This window comes from Labrus bergylta, chromosome 19 (genome assembly GCF_963930695.1).
Source record: "Labrus bergylta chromosome 19, fLabBer1.1, whole genome shotgun sequence".
In the NCBI taxonomy this organism is placed as follows: Eukaryota; Metazoa; Chordata; class Actinopteri; order Labriformes; family Labridae; genus Labrus; species Labrus bergylta.
The window spans coordinates 5,845,158-5,862,845 of NC_089213.1; the positions used below are offsets into that span (position 1 = coordinate 5,845,158).

The 17,688-nt window shown below is 44.3% G+C and overlaps 1 protein-coding gene across 1 annotated transcript in view; it reads right to left on the bottom strand.

The window, feature by feature from the left end:
- The window catches only part of pou2f2a (POU class 2 homeobox 2a), a 62,467-nt gene extending 47,515 nt beyond the window's left edge, over positions 1 to 14,952 (bottom strand). Inside the window, exon 1 of the mRNA XM_065948382.1 lies at positions 13,343 to 14,952. Coding sequence (XP_065804454.1) covers positions 13,343 to 13,442 — 100 coding nt within the window. The 5' untranslated portion in view covers positions 13,443 to 14,952. The remainder of the gene's footprint in view (positions 1 to 13,342) is intronic.
- Positions 14,953 to 17,688: the final 2,736 nt, after the last annotated feature.

The window sequence follows — 17,688 nt, forward strand, 5'->3', positions numbered from 1 at the left end:
CATCTCTCTGTGTGTGTGTGTGTGTGTGTGTGTGTGTGTGTGTGTGTGTGTGTGTTTGAACTATGAGGATTGAGGTGGGGTGTGTTAGAGAGAGGGGCAGGCGGGCTAACAGATTCATATCCAATATGAAGAGGTTAAAGTGACGAGTCCAATCCTCCCCACAGAGCAAAGAGAGAATGAGATTGAGATGCTGGAGGAGGAGGGAAAGCAGGGAGGAAGAAGAAAAAGAGGAGGAGGGAGGAAGGAGGGAAGAAGGAGGGAGGGAGGAAGGAGGGAGGGAGGAAGGGGTGTAGTACAACAGATTAATTTCATTTCTGCACTGAGCGCTCCCCTGCTTAAGGGAAAAAAAGCAGGGGATAATGAAAGAGGATAAAAAAGAGGAGAGAAGCAGGGCAGTGATAAGCAGGAGAGCTGGGAGGAGAGAAAAAAAGAGTGAAGAAAAAGAGTTTTTCTGCTCCTTTATCTGATGTAGTAACTGTGTGTGTGTGTACTGTATGTGGGAGAGATTGGAGTCACGGAGTGTGAAGAAGATTATGTGTTCAAAACTGCTCGTGAGTACGTCTGGCCTCTGTGGGGGGACGTGTCGCAACTTCACAGGCTGACTAAGGTACTTTAAATCATGCAGAGCGGCTGAAATACAGCATTCGACTACCGCTTGCACTGTTCAAATCTCAGCTCTGCCACAGAGTCGGGTATTTTAAAGCTCTTTTCAATTCTCAGGTAATTTTCCTGCTGTTTCTGTTCGAGCCTGAGCGATGCGTCTTACATCGTTGAGTCAATATGGGTCTATCACCTATTTATCAGTAGCAGCAGCATTTGTTTTTAGTATGTAAACTTTGCCCTACAGAACATACAATGCAGGTTGGTTGTCTGGCAGATTGCATACCTGCTGCCAATACTCTCAGCAGGGTCTGCAGCCCGGCTGAACTAGAATTGGTTCACAAAACTGGCTTTAAAATCAAGTTCAGTTCGGATATCGAGATTATTGATCTATATCTGTAAAACTGTAATCTGTGTCGGACAAATAAATATCAGGCTGGCTTTACTTTACTGTTACTTTCTGAACATGTTCAAAGAGATTTTCAAGGTTGTATTTTACTTTTACAAGACGGTTTAGTCCGCCAGTTTGGTAAGCTTGTGTAGCGCAGGTCGCACATACACATTCACACACTGATGGTAGAGGCTGCTGAGTAAAGAGTCCATCAGAAGTAACTCATCCCATTCACACACCGCCTCCAAAGCAGTGGGAGCAACTTGGGGGTTAAGTGTCTTGCCCAAGGACACATCAGACATGGAGCTGCAGGAGCAGGGGATCAAACCCCCGACTGTCCGGTTGAGAGAGGACCGACTCGACCCACTGAGCTACAGCCGGCCCTAAGTTTGGCAGTATTGCCAGCAGCCCACATTTGAGCAGTAACATTTTGGCCGCTAAATAATAACCCTCTCACCCAAACCACATCTATGTCCTGGTTTCTATTGAAAGCTGCCTGAATGTATCAATAAACCAATATCACACCTGAGAAAACACCAAATGCAATTTTTCCCTCAACCGGCCTTTCTTTACCTTCATCATTAAGGTAAAATAATGAGATTTTTTCTTCACACGTTTTCCAAAGTGCAGCCAGAAAATGAGCCTGAACCTGTTTGCTTTGAAGTGTCAGTGAAAGTGTGACATGATGAAGGTGTTTCCAGTCCGGAGAGACTTGAACCCATCATGCAAAAAAAAATAAAAAATTGAACACCTCTGATCTTGTGAATTCATATTATTATGTGCAGTGGTTGAACTCTGTGTATTTGTTTTACATTTGCTACGAAATGACGGGTCCACAAAGTGGTCCAATCTCTCTCCTACATGAGACCCAACACCTTGATGTTTACAGTTGATGCACGAGACAGGTGAAAGATGTACTGCTATTAGACTCTGCTGTAGCTGCTGGAGACATCTCAACCTGACATTGTGCCATCGTTTGGTCTGTTATCTTTGACGAATAAGAAAATTACACCATCAAACAACAAAATGGACCCAGAAATGCAAGGTACAGAGCCGGCAGCTGTTTGAGAGTGTGTTTGTGTGCTTTTTTTTTTCTTTTTTTCTTGCTTTAACTGAACAGGCACTCAAAGAGCATCCAAACTGGATTCACTGTGTGCATTAGAAGCAGTACATACAGCTCATCCAGGTACTTGTGGGGCTGTCTAGCATTGCTCTTAGTCGGTGACGCTTGTTGAAATTGCCCATCTAAAGCACCACTTTTTACCTGTTTTCTTTCCTTCTTTTTTTTGGCAATGTGTTGACAGCGTAGGCAGTGGAAAAAGGACTGTCAACAAAGCAGAAGTTCAAAAAGAAGAAGGAAAAAATAAATGCAATATTCAAATACTATAAAACCTAATCATTTTGTGCCCACATGTGGTGGTCAGTTCAATTAGGAGCAGCATCAGCTGTACAGTCTGCCAGCAAACACCTTCTAAAAGCCCTTGAGCCTGTAGTCTGATGATAGCATATGTGGGTGAAAATGAGTCACACAGAGTAAGTGCATGTATGTATCTGAGGCCGTGTGTGTGTGTGTGTGTGTGTGTGTGTGTGTGTAATGTGGGTAGGAGGTTAGTTGAGTACAGCAGATTGAAGCACTAACCAAAGCACTCAGATTTATTAAAAAGGGCCGAACCCAGCGCCTGTCCACCCCCCCTTTTCAACCCCTATCTCCTATTCTCTCTCCCCATTTGCTATTGTTGTCACTTTACTTCTGTCTCTGTGCATACATACACCCCCCCCCCCCCCCACCTCCTCCATCCATCCTGCATGATATTACGTTTTTCACTAAAAACCTGCTGCTCCCTCAAAAAGAAGGAAAGGAGGGGTTTTAGGGGGGGGGGGGAGAGGAAGGATGTGATGTTCCTGAGGTAAATGAAGGGGACCCCAAACCCCTCCTCCCCTCTCCTCACACGCCCCCTTCTCCTCCTCCCGCACGTTCATTACCATAACTCCAGTCCGCTAAATTAAATTGGGGGGTCTAAATCTCCTGTCCCCCCACCCCCCTCAAAAAAACAGCGCTGACCACCAGCCAAGAGGACGGACGGGTGGGGAGAGGAGACAAAAGAGGTGGAATCCAATCTAACTAACCCCACTTTTGTCATCCGACTTTATTAGCTAAATGTATCAGAGGCAGGAAGAAACGCATTGTTGGCTGCGGGGATATTGCTTAGGAACACACATGCACACACGAGGTATCGTAGACATGCTTAGGGCTGCACAAAGGACACGCGTTAGCTCTCTGTGTGTGGCTTATTCAATACAAACTATGTTGTGGAGCATTAAACGTCCCCGCGGCGCTGCAAACAGCGAGATTACATTACAGTAGCGCACATAAACATACAAACACTCAGAGAGGAGAGTGCACTCAGAACACACACACACACACACACACACACACACACACAGACACACACAAACACACACCGTTCTGCTTATCCACGGCCTTGTCACATTTTAATCTCTATAAAAAAAGGCCCTAAAGCTTTGAGATGGCGGCAGCGCACATCAGGACGGGCTTACTTACACTTGCACAGAAAGATCACACACTGGCTTCATTATGTCAGAGACCTGTGAAGGAGGACAGCAGTCCTTCCTAAGCCCTGTTCTCTCTATTCATGCAGGCAGGGGAACAAGATCACCGCCTTCAGGTGAGCACAAAGGACCAGCACTTCGGTATTACACACACCAGCAGCAGGCGGTGATGGCCGTTAAGCACACACACCTGCTGGAAATCGCACACACTGTATGACCATCTATACACGACAAAGAACGTCAAGATGTTCAAACATGTATAGGGGTTTGTGGACATTTTGAACTTCTGGAAAAGTGACAACAATTGTGTTTGACTTGATGTTTTTCCCCTTTTTGTCGATTAGTCACTTTGTCCCCCCGGCAGCAGAATGTGTTGAAAAAATGGACCAACACATCTTTATGAAAGCTGGTGGACAAAGAGATTTCTGGTGAAAGACACGCAGATTAAAAACCATCAATGATCTGGATTTGGGTTTGAGAGAGGAAGACGATTGCGCCGTCTTGTTGCCGTGTTGTGTCGGGTACAGAGAAGAAAGTTTACTGTAAATGCCTCTGCTCTGCCGCTTCTTTCTCTCTCTTGTCTGCCTTTAAAAGGTTAAATGTGCGACTTTTTGAAGAAGTCGCCCCTTGAGCACTAGCATGAAACCAAAGCAACTCCAGCTGCATCGTTGTGCTAGCAGGCTAATGGTAGCGCTCTTCTGACATCGGACATACTTGATTTCAGCTACATTTAAGTGTGAAAAAAACGCATATTCAGACTTTCAAGGTGTTTTTTTTAAGATTTATTTTGCGCTTTATTTTTCCCTCCTGTTCATTCTGCATCTGTAGACCGAGACCTGTCCCACGTGTACTTTTGTATTTTTAAAATGAATAAATGTCATCACCTATCCGTTTCATTGGTTCATTAATTATGTGTAGGAAGCTATAAAGCCCCCCCCTGTGAGAGTTCAGATCTAGTTGCTAGTCTAACCTTTACTCTTGGGTTTCTATTCTGCTGCATGGAGCAAAGGCTATCTCTTTTTTTTTTTTTTTGCTAGGTCACTGGAAAAATAAAGTTTAGATTCAGTTAGGCACCTACTAAAAAAGGAGCCCTTATGCCAACTAAACAGCCCACAAAATGAACATTTTTTTTTTGTTTAACCTTACACTTACACCTCTGAATCATATAAAGTGTGAAACCCTAATTATTCCGCTTCCTCAGAAGTTAAACAACACCCTGACCTCAGATCTGCCGCTAATCAGGCCTTTCTCTGCTCGCTTTGCTATTTTTTAAATTTCTGACTGAACACATCCTGTGGCATGGCAGGGCCAACGCGAGGAATTAGAGCGATGAAGGGAGTGAAAGGGCTTGATGGAGAGGAGAGTGAAGAGAAGGAATGTGAGCTATGAGACGACTGAATGGGCACGGGGGCTCCTTTATGGCATTTCTGTGCAGCGAGGAGAAAGCCCGTCGACGGACACCATGTTGGACGAAGGGGCAGCACACGCTGAGTGCATTCGATTAAGGGTGTGCATTGGTGTTAAACCAAAAAAAGGTCCCCCGCTGTGGCCGGGATTCATTATTTAGCGGGGGTGTAAAATGGACACTGGCCAGTGCGCACACACTCACACACACATTTACAAACACAAGTGCTGAGATGAGCCATCACTGAAACACCAATTTTAGCGCACACACAAACATCAGAAATAAGTAGCGGGTAAGTATGCTGTTACTCATGTTTACACCAACACACACTGGAGATGTGCCCTCACACATACATACATATGATGTCGATTACAAAGGGAACGACGCAGTCAAATATAGCCTGAGTACAACCGATTGAGCTCCTAATGGTCTCTGTGACCGTCAAGAGTGCAAGACAAAGATGACTGTCCAAAGGAGGGCGCGTTTGTCTGTGTGTGTGTGTGTGTGTGTGTGTGTGTGTGTGTGTGTGTGTGTGTGTGTGTGTGTGTGTCTTTCTTTATGGAGGACATTGTTTACCTGCCTTCTTTTTCTTCCATATGTGTGTGCCTAATGGCCTATGAATGTTTCCACGGTAACAATGACAGTTTGAGCCGGCTGGATGGACAGACGTACCAAGCAGCAGAGGGGAAGAAGAGTTCAGGTGACCATATATGGAGGTGCGGGGGATTTCTTTATTTCATATCTGCACAGCAGGAGGTGTGAATGACTTTTAGCATGTCTGTGTGACAAAGACAACAAGGTCTGCATATATATGTGAGCGTGTGTGTGTGTGTGTGTGTGTGTGTGTGTGTGTGTGGTCACTGCTGGATACACTGGTTTGTGCATGTGTGGAGGTAATGTTCAAATCTTTAACATTTTGACCCGTTTAAATCAAAACATCTGATAAAAAGTGAACAAAAATTCATGTTCAAGAAGAAATTATGGATTTTTTTAGCTTATGATATCTTTCCTGTTATCTTGATTCAGAAAATGACTCATACACACCATCATGTGTCTTTAGATGCTTTGTCAGATTTCTAGACTTTATGTATCGTTTTGGCAATTTCTGCAAGTATCATCACGACCGATGGAGGAAATTAGCACAGTGGTGATGGGGGTTAAAGCAGAAATAAGACGATGAGGGGGGCAAAGAACCGGTTGTCTTACACTCTGTTTCCACAGTTTCTTTCTGTCATTTTTGTGACTTTGATTGTTATTAAATCGATCATTAAAAAAAACTAAATTCAAGAGTAAAGTGATCTGTTTAAATAGTTCACAGTGTAGTTCTTACTTTGATAAGCACGAGAGCTCAAAGCAACTAAAACGCGAGGAAAAGGGTGACACTTCTGGTTTTGTTCTTTGTCAGGTGAATTCTGGGAAATGTAGTTAAGAATCATCGATGGGTATCGCGCGTCTTTAAAAACAAAAATTTGATATGATTATTGCGGGGGCATTGTTAGCATGACATTCCTCCAAAATGTGTTTGAAGCTTGACAAACAGCTTCATATTTTCCAGTCTCTGTGTTCAGTACATGCTGCGTGAAGATGTGTGAGGATGAAGAACATGAATTCCTAATACTGGTGTCAAAAACATGTGTGTATAAGTAGTGATGGGGGCGACCCGGTCTGACAGCAACACTAGTCAGAGTGCATGTTTGTGCATGTTGATGCATGTGTGTGAGGACAACGTGGAAAACACATTAATATATGCATGCATGTGTTCCAGACAGCAACGACAGTGCAGATACACCCTCACACAGAATCTTTGTGAGTGTGTGTGTGTGTGTGTGTGTGTGTGTGTGTGTGTGTGTGTGTGTGTGTGTGTGTGTGTGCAGCCCTGGGTGGGGGCGAGGCGGCTTAACGCAATAAAGCATGTTGTATTGACATCTGTGTTGTGTCTATTGATTCCCCATTATGGAGCTAACAAACCCGCCTGGACGCTTTGTCATTCGCAATCACGTTAGCACCGGGACTCACCAACAACACTGCCCCTTTTAAAATCTGATCCATACCCACACACACACCCGCACACACACACCCGCACACACACACACACACACACACACACACACTAAAGCAGGTGTCTCACATTCCTACACATTCACTGCAATCGTTCATGTCACCACACACCTCCAGCCCACACACACACACCCACAGATTCTCATGCACACAAATCAACGGTTCACACACATGAATATAAACACTCACACACACACACACACACAAACAAACAAATGGTGTGGCAGGAGAGTAGTCAATGCTGGCTAATCAATAGCGGTGGAAGGTTAAAACCACTCACACAATGGGCAGCTATGAGCTGCTTGCGGTTTCCAGATAAACCACACATGCCGGACAGATCCATAACTGACCTCAACGTGCAATTATTGAATCATCTACCTGTCTGCTTGCTCACACACACACACACACACACACACACACACACACACACACACACACACACACACACACACACACACACACACAGGCAGTAGTTTCATAAATACACACACACAAACAAAATAAATGTCATGATATCAAGCTCATTTTGTGGACTTTTCTAGAAACAAAACATTTGCGATCTGCTGCTAACACTCATTCAACACATACAGTACGCTATGAGCTATATGCTATACACACACATACTCGCGCACACTGGTTTATTTTGAATGCAAAGTCGCACAAAGAAACGACGCTGCACCAACCTTAAAACTGTCTCTACCTTCTACAAAGAAACTTGCACAAAGTGAATCACAAACACACTCTAACACAGGCGCACACACAACAAAAAAAAAACAGCCAATTAATCCTGGCACAGGGGCCTTTGCTCGGGCCCAGTTTGGTGTGGCCCAGACAACACAACCCCCTCCTGGGCAGGGAGAGGTGAGGATCCTGGGTGGGAGACGAGGTAGTTATCGAGCAGCACGAAGCACTTTGTGTGTGTGTGTGTGTGTGTGTGTGTGTGTGTGTGTGTGTGTACATGTGGGCAGGAGGGTTCACTTTGAAGTCTGCAACAAAAGTTTCTTTGCATCGGTGTTAAACAATAGAACAGAATGGAGGAGCACGCCTTATTGTCTCATTGTTTGTGAATCCTCCACCATACTGTTTCTCTGCTCACTGGGACTGAACCATTTTTTTTTAGTTTTCTTTTGTCTAACTCTCCAAGTCATCTGCATCAAATAACGTCCACTCAGCTCTCCTGATTGATTCTCTACCATCACTTCACTCGCGTGTTTTTTTAACGGCCGTAACCAGAAAATCAGGAATCAAAGCAGAACAGGTTGGACTGAGGGAATAGAATCAACACTGTGCTGAATAACTACAGCTCAGATAAGAGGCCTCTCAGAGTAGCCAGCATAAATAAACCATCCCTCTCAATCCAGACACGTGCCGTCTCTCTGTGAATTTGACAGCTCTCAGTTTTATATGGGCCACGGTGGCCCTGGAGGATTTTACAGCCGTGTACATAAAATAAAAGAGCATTTAGATTTCCTTTGTTGTGGCGCAGAGCGGGGACTAAGCAGTGGCGAGCTACAGGTCCCTCTCCGCCCTCTGCGAGGCACACAGCGCCGACTGAGACGGTGTCTGGTCAGATCTCTGTAAATATAGAAGCTTTGAGTCTTTTGTTACAAAGATCTGATAGTCGGAGGGAAGTACAAAACATGCGCCCGTTTCTTCAGCAGTTAATCTGTGTTTTTAAACTAGGACCAACACCCATACTTGGTTTCGAAATACCACGGCAACAAAAGTTATCTAAGACATCCTATATTGGGTAATTTCTCGATATCGACGGCCAAAAATACTCCTGCACAGCATCTCGATCGCACAAAATGTTGCCAGTGCTCTCTTTTTCATCTTTGATTAAACAAAAAGACTGTAGATCAGAAGTTTGGGTCCTTTTAAAAAAAATGATGAATCATTCAAATAACAGACTGTCTTGTTGTGAAACATGTTGAACCTTTTTTGACAACCTTGCGTGCTAAAGCCTCGGTGTGTAGTCGGTAGAGATGGGAATCTTTGGGTGTCTCAAGATTCGATTTCGATTCTTTGGGTCACAATTCGATTGAGAATCTATTTTGGATTCAAAACAAATTCTGGATTCATGGCTCAAAGTTTATTTTTTAATCAGTACATACTTCAGGATCTACTCCAGTCATCTGTGAGACTGGCTGTATTTCTTGCTGAGTTAAAGAGCTAGCATTAGCACATAGCAGGGAGTGACTGATTAGCCAAAAAAAAAAGTTATGAATCTATTTAAAATCTCAGAAGATAAGAATCTACATTTTTACATAAATCTATTTTTTTTACCCACCTCTACTAATCGGTGTGTCTTCAGCTTTCCTTCCTGACCACAGTAGACAGTGACGCGATGTGAGGGTTCATTTTCACACACACACACTGCGGGTCTGTACCTGAGTGTGTGTGTGAGGGGTAAATGTAAAAACTGGAGCATAACTTAATCACTTTAGATAGGTACCCTGCTTCTGTCCATGTGACACAAAGTGAGAAATGTAAAGCCCCCTTCAAATTTTACCGTCAGACAACACAACAGTGACTTTCAACAACTTCATTATAAAGATGTGCGGGTTAAATGTTTTATAAATCATCATAAGTACTAAAGTACATGGCTTTAAAAACAACCAGGCGATCAGTACTTGTTCTATAGAAATCCATAAAAGGAGTGTCTGTGTTTATTAGTCCACACCAACACCCCTGACAAAGCTTCACAGGGACCCAAATGCTGTGATTTTTTTCTAATAAATCTGTGATGCCTAACAGAAGTAACGTGCAGGATTTTCTGTTTTGAAAGTGAAAGTTTCAGGTCCTATGCACCTACTTCATGAGATAGCTGGATGTGCAAACACCTCCTTTAAATGCAGACATGGAAATTAAGACGGTATTTATCCGCTGAACCTGAAGCCTTTCTCTGCGTATTAATGAGTCAAAGAATCCTCTGACTGTAATCGAGGTTTGCTGTCATAAATCAGCTCTTATAACACCTAAGCTTACACTGTTCTTTGTGCAGACATTCACTCATTCAGGAGACTCATTATTCCATAAAGGGGGGCTTTAAAAACAGCATCCAGACAGTCATAGGGAGGTAAAAGACTTAACTGAAGCACTGCATGTTAATTAAGTAATCAGCTTAATGCCAGTAAAGACATTTTTCAGTCTTCACATCGTGTATACACAAAAACATACTACTGTGTAGTTGAATGGAAAAAATAACAGAGGGAAAGAGTCGATCTCTGAGAACAGATTCAATCCAGAGAGTGTTTTAAAAGCGTTTTAGTGCGGTGACGTGTCTTAGGCCCGGCTGAGCTGAGGCCAGCGGTCTCCACACTGTAGTGTTAAAGAGTCGAGCTGACAAAAAACCCCATAAGCCTTCAGTTTAGATCCTCGGTAAAACCACTGTCTGCTAACGTCTGCTGTTTAGGACCTCTCTCTCCCTGCTTCTCTGCTGAACCTCAATCACCTCATCTTACACTTCTCTGACACCCTGTCTCTGCTGGCACTAACACACCACAGATCTGCACACTCACACTCACACACACACACACACACACACACACACTCACAGACACACACACACACACACACACACACACACACACACACACACTCACACTCACACGCTTGCAGGTGCAGGCAATCACACAGCTGCACACATGCACACCTTGGTCAAAGGCCCAGATCAGAGAGAGACAGAGAATTGTGGGTAACAGACTTAGCTAAAGTGGCTTATGGGGGCCCTGGCCAAACCACACCAGGCAAATCCAATTCAACAACCTCCCTGTCCACGGGGAGCGAGCGAGAGAGAGAGAGAGAGAGCGAGAGAGAGAGAGCGAGGAGAGTTTGCATTTTACTGAAAAGGCTTTCGTGTCAAGTGAATACTTCACAGAAATGAGAGAATGAGAAGCAGCGGATTGTGAGTTTCTTTCTCTCGGGAGATTAAGGATGAAAGACGGGAGGAAAGAGAAAGAGAAAACAGAGGAGGAAATGAGGGATGAGTGTTGGCCTTTGCTCTCCTACCAAGTTTATTTCTCTCGTGTGTATCGGTTGCTTATCCCGCCAACATGTTTATGTGAAAAAGCAGCACGGACGTGCACTTTGGCCCTTTTTCACGGGATGAAAAAACATGAGAGAGAATTCAATAGCAGCTCATTTCTTCACCTCTCCAGTCATTTGATAAATAAGTCATCCTCACTGTGTAATCTAATTCATTCTTTTAGGCCGTACATTGCTCATTAAATGATTGATTTTTCCACCCAATCATTCATTTGCTCGCATGTTTCATCACAGCAGCCGTTCTCTTCTGCATCCATTTCTTTATTAATCCTCTTTTTCACTCACTCACTGTTTCTTTCATGAATTCAATCCAGCGATTCTTTCACCTGTTAATTCTCCCTCTGACACTTTCACCTTCTCATTCATTCATTATTCATTTATGCACTCGCTCATTCTGTTATTCATTCACCCTCTCCCTCGGACCCCGCCTCCCCCCCACCCCTCCTCTTCCTCTTCTTCTCCTCTCACTTTAATTTCTTAAAGGACCAACAGAGAAATTGACCCCCACCATCATCCCACCCACCACCCCAAAACCAGTGGTTATATGTCGCCTGTCAGAGCTGCTCTCATTAAAACCTCAACCGTTTTTCTCCTCCTGACACCTACTTAAGGTGATAGCCTGAATTACCCCGGCACAGCTCGGCATGCACACACCTACTACTACAAGCCCCCCCCACTCCCCCCAATATGCCATTTGAAATTTCCGCCTGGATGGATTAAAGGGGGGAGGGGAACGGGGAGCTCCACCGGCACTGTCACCCTCTAAGAACCCCCAAACTGCAACATATGTAGACACACTTCAGCACAAACACACACACAAGTCTCGCTTTTAAAACTCATACAGGTGACATGAAAAAACTAAAGCAGGTGTGTGAAGAGTGTGTGGTCATCCAAGACCAACACAGCAATCTTATTTTAATCCCAGAGAATATGACGTTTTTCTCTCTAACTCAGTTATTTTCAAAACATAAAATGTAATAATTCTTTATGCCCCTTTAATGAAAAATAAACCAGTAAATAATTCCTTTGTTGAACAAATATCACAGATACCTGATGAAGACCTCAGGGAATATTCAAGGAGAATAAAAACTGTAAAAATCTGTGGTGAAAATATTGATCACACTGCAAAAGCAATCATTTAGTCCTCATAAGTATGATGGACTGACAAACTCAAAGCAAGTCCCTTTAGGTCAATTACAGGAACACAACTACTAAATAAAGGGAACTGGTTTTTGTGATGAATACGCACAATGTGCACAAGAAAAAAAAAAAGCATCAAGAAGAATCTGAGTTTGAGTCTTAGTTCTGCTTCCTGTCTCCTCACATCCTCTACAGTTGGGCCAAACTTTCTCCGATAGCCAACTTCACTGTACTCCTGTTCTCCCAACGAGACCCCCAGTCAGAGATCAATACCTCCTGATCGATGGATGACCATGAATATTCCCCCCTAACCCGGGGCCGAGAACAAGCGAAGGAGAGGAGAGGAGTTGGGAGAAGAGAGGAGAGCAGAGCAGACAGATGGGATGGAGGTTTGAGAAGGATAAATTGCTCATGAATGAAAGGGGAAAAGATGAGGGGGAGCGCGTGTGGCGCCTCTGTGAGACCGTGATGGATGCTAATGAGCCCGATATTCATGCATCCAATTTTGGGTGTGCGCATCTTGGATTCATGTGCAAGTAAGTATTTTAATTCAACTCTGTGGCTTGTTGATGAAACCTTCAGTGGATTTTCTATTTGCTGAAATAAAGAGGAAAGAAGGAAAAGTGTACCTTCAGGCTGAGATATTACATTTTTACATTTCTCTACAAATAACTCTGATTATTCAGTTAGGATTCACTTTCATTTGTGCAATTTCAAACAAAGCAGAGAAAGCGTAAAAATCAAGAAGAGTATGACAGGAGAGAAGTTGTTTTGAATTTGATGCACATGAAATATGAGATCATCTGCTTTTAAGACTTTCACGACATGATGAGGGTTTAAAAATGCAACACTTGCATGACTTGAATATTTGGAATAATGCTTGTTAAAGCGTGTTGTGCGCATTCAGTAAATATAGGAGGAGTTTAAATAATGCACATGCAATTCCTTGAAATATCTTTGTACACATGTTCGATTAAAACGTTTCTTAACTCCACTGAAGGAAGAAAAAAAAAGTGTGATCTTAATAAATGTAAGGTTAAAAATTAAAGGAAGCTAATGCTCATGGTTGGTTAATTTTATACTTGGGTGTGTAGGTGCACACCGGTGTGAAAAAGACCGGGAAGTCTTACCGGGGCTGGACCGCGGAGCCAGCGAGGACTTGAGTCTCCAGGCGCTGAAGTCGGACGCTGTTCTCTGAAAGACGAAGGGGACCGGCAGGGGGACAAACATGGTCCTCTGTCGACCTTGGGGTCGTTGTTTTTTATTTTAGTCTCACTTTTCTTCGTCTCTTATCCGTCGTGCTTCTGTCGTTCTTTGGCCTTTCTTCGCTTCCCAGGTTTGTGGACAGTCGACACGCTTCGGACTGTTGTTTTTTTTTTTTTTGGTGTGAGTGGGGGAGACTCCGGTTTTGTGTTTTGTCTTCCGTGGATCGAGTCTGCTCCTCAGTGGATTCACATTTCTCTCTTTTTCATGTGTGTATAAGCTTTGGATCTTACTTGTGTCTTCTCGGAGTCAGCTGGTCCAGCACACACACACACAAACACACACACACACACACACACACGCACACACACACTCAGCGATGTGCAGGGCGCGCAGAGACGACAGAGGAGCTTTGGGGTACGATGTAAAGCTAGCAGTGGTTATCCATACAGACTAATTCAAGGCTGCAGGTGACTGGACGGAGGATGTTTCTGTTATCGTCGCACCCATGTGGATCTAGTGCAGTCGGTGCTCTCAGCTGCTCTAACACGGACACAATTAGACTCCATTTATTGTGTGCGTAAAGATCGCAGTGTCTCTCCGTCGGTGTCTCCTCCTCGGCCGGGTTTGCTTTGGTTTAGGTTTGGAAAAGATTAAACGTCTCCTCGAGCACTGTCATGAAAAAACTCTCACTCACACAGTCCACGGGTGAATCCTCGGCACACAGAAATGTCAGAAGAAGGGGGAGAAAAAAAAAAAGTGTCCGTGTAGCACTCGAGTTGTTTCTTTTTGGTTCTCGTAAGGATTTGGTTAGTAGCTGGCTGGTCTGCTGAAGAAAACACGCGCACATAAAGCGACACGAAAAATCAAACGCTAGAGCAATATTTGGTTAAAAGATAGAAATAATCAAATCATGAAGTATAAGGCTATGCAGGCACCTCCTGTCTGACTTTCGCTCCTCCCTCTCCTCTCCTCGTTGTTTCTCTCTCCCTCTTTCTCTACCACTGGTCACTAATTAAAGCACAATCGATAGATAAATAAATGAATAAATCCATATCAATAAGTACACCTGTCCTCCGCTTTCCTGCTCCACTGATGCGCGAGTGAGAAAAAGAGGAGGGGAAAGCGAGTCCCCCTTTTTTTTTTTTTTTTTTGCTTTTCACGCCGTAGTGTCTTTTCTTTGGTTGTGCTTCGCCATCCGCCGGCGTGTAGGCTCTCTCTCCTCCTCTTGCTCGCTTTCTCTGTCCTCAGTCTTCCTCCGTGTGTATCCCGTGTGTGTGTGCGTGGATCTGCGTCCCCTCAGTTTATTTCGGGAACCCCGGTTGTTTCGGTCCGACACCGCGCAGCCTGAACGCACTCTGGCACGGCAAAGCGCTCCTACCGGGAGAAAGATACCCAGCCCCCCCAACCCCCCCGTCCCCCTCCCCTCCTTTTTAACCCCCCTTTCCTTTTCATTCCCTCCCCTCTATACATGTATCCCCCTTTTCCCCTCTAGCCCCTCACCCCAACACTCCTACGTATACACAAACATACGCTACGCACAACTCCAATTTCATGTCCAGCTTGCCAACATTTACAGCCTTTATTTTCACTTTGACTTCTTGTGTGTGACCTTTATTGCTCTTACATATGTGGACACTTGGTTCAATATTAAAGAAGGCAATTTAAGGGCTGTGCGCGTGTGTAAAATCGTCTTCATTAAAGCGTTTATTCTCCGACAGCCTGAGCTGGATTATTGGCATTCTAAATCATGCACACACAGGCGTGCACACTCTCTCCCCTTCGCCCTCTTTCTGACCACTATAATCCCGTACAAGACGAGCACAGATCCAGCCAATTGATCTTCTGATTACTTCATTATAATGAAGCCAATAATCACATCATCGCCGGCCTCCGGGAAATCGATCGCCTCTTCACAATGTGCAGACATGAACGCAAAAGGGGGGGGGGGGGGACCTTTGATGTATATTTCAGCAGGATGATCTCTCTCCCTCTCTCTCATATAAATGTACGTGTCTCTGGCCTACACAAGGTCACCTGCAGCACTCAGCTAATGTATGTTTTTTCCACAGAGGTGAATAATAATCTCAGGCAGCAGGGGCCCATGTGTTGAATTCATCATAATAGTTGGGTATTTGTGTGCGCGTAAATGTGCGTAAAATGTCAGTTGATCCGCATCTAAATTGCATGATTTTGTTATTAAGGGTCGCTGAGAATGTTGTTATTTCCCTCTGTGTGTGTGTGTGTGTGTGTGTGTGTGTGTGTGTGTGTGTGTGTGTGTGTGTGTGTGTGTCCGGTGGAAAGGTGCCTCCCGGCCATCAACTCTCTCCTCTCTCCCGCCCGGCTGTCAGCCCGCGCTGTGCATTTACACTCCAGATTATCGCCAACATAGATTTTTTTAAATAGAAAAATCTATACGCTAAATATCGCAGTCAATAAAAGAAAATCGACCACAGCGCGCGCACACGCACACACACACACCCCCTCCCTCTCTCTCTCTCTCTCTCTCTCTCTCTCTCTCTCACTCTCTCTCACACACACACGTCTGTCTCTCCCTCTGCGTATGCACTCCGAGGTTTGGACTGAGCTGTTAATAAGTTATCGATCAATTATGGCCCCTCATATATGGAGAGGCCTCGGGCTCTTTGCCAATGTTAATGACCATTCAGGGAGAGAAAGAAAACGTGAAAAATAAAGGAGTGAAAACATCATCATCAGCCACTGGATCCACTGACTTCACAGCTGTGCTACTACTGCAGCTGACTGCAAGGTAGAAGAATCTGTGAACTTGTGTCAAATATCAAACTTCTATCATTTGCTATAACTACCATCACCATTCAGACTACTTTAACTGCACCTGCTGCTATCTTCTTATCATGCTATCTGCAGTGCTAGTTTCACCACTATAACTACAAGAGACCTATGATAACTATAGGTACAAGCACAGCTGCACATGGCTACATCTATTCCTGTACCTCTCTTACATTTGTGTGTTAGAGCTGATACTATTCTACAACTTCTACTACTATACAGGCCTGTGCACTCAATACTAGAACTAGTAGTGTGATGTTTCACCAATAGTACAACCCAATAAGTTTTTGTGTAAGTACTACTTCCAGTATACATAGTGCTACTCATGCTGTGTCCTCTATCACTCCTACTCAAAGTACTAATATGCAGTCTACTACTACTGCTGTGGCCTCGACGCCTCATATTACTCCTCATTAGCCCCTTTCACACATGCACATGCATTCAAACATTTCCAGACATTTTCAGGGTTGGGTGCACGGACAAATATTTCACCCATCTTTATCCAAACTTTTCCTTGCAGCATCACCCAAAGAAGTTGGGCGGAGCCAAAGTGTGAATGCAGCTGGTAATATTCAAGATTTTTTTTTTTCTTCTTTTCATTGGTTGATACTGCGGGTACGTCCAAGTCCAAGTACTTTGATTTAAAGGCAAAAACTGTTGTGTTGGATGCTGTTGCTTTTACATGTTGTAATAGTCACATGAGATGTCCTCAGTGTCCTTTTTTACGTCTGAAAGAGAAAACCTGAAGCGTGTAAGTGTGAAAGGGCAAATCTGGAAAATGTCAGCGGCTGCGTGTCCTGAAAGTTGAATATATTTTCCGGGGTGCATGTGTGAAAGGGGCTAGAATAACCGCTGATAATGCTTACTAATAGAAGTACTGTAACTGCTTCTAATGCTGCTTTAATATCTAATACTGTGAGTAGGACTTACAAGGGGACTAAAGTACGACTGTGGCCTTTTTTCCAACTGGTACGATGACGAGAAAAAACCCTTTGAAAACTTCTACACTGCTAAGATACCTCAAAGTGCTGCTAATTCTGCTAATTCCTCTTTTTCCATCGAGTACTGACGACTACAACATCTGCTACAGCCAGTGCTTGCTTGTCCTTCTTCTTAAGCCCGTGTCCGATGATTCACGGCATTTCCGTTACCCTCTTCAGCTTTTGATGTCAGCCATGCACAGGCACACGTCACATCACAAAGGAGCCCCCCCCCCCAAAGAAAACAGCCCACTCCCCACTGACAGATGACATCCGCGTGTCCAACGAGCGGGTAAGGGAGCGGGAGGAAAAAGAAGAGGAGGGGAGGGAGTGAGGGAGAGGAGCCGAGAGGCCGTATAAAGAAGCGACCGGTTGTCCCTCAAGAGCCCCCCTTTCTCCAGATGAGGGCGAGCGCAGAGGAGCCCCGATCCAAACTCCTTCCAGACAAAAGCAATTATTTCTTGTGGAATATAGTGTGTTCT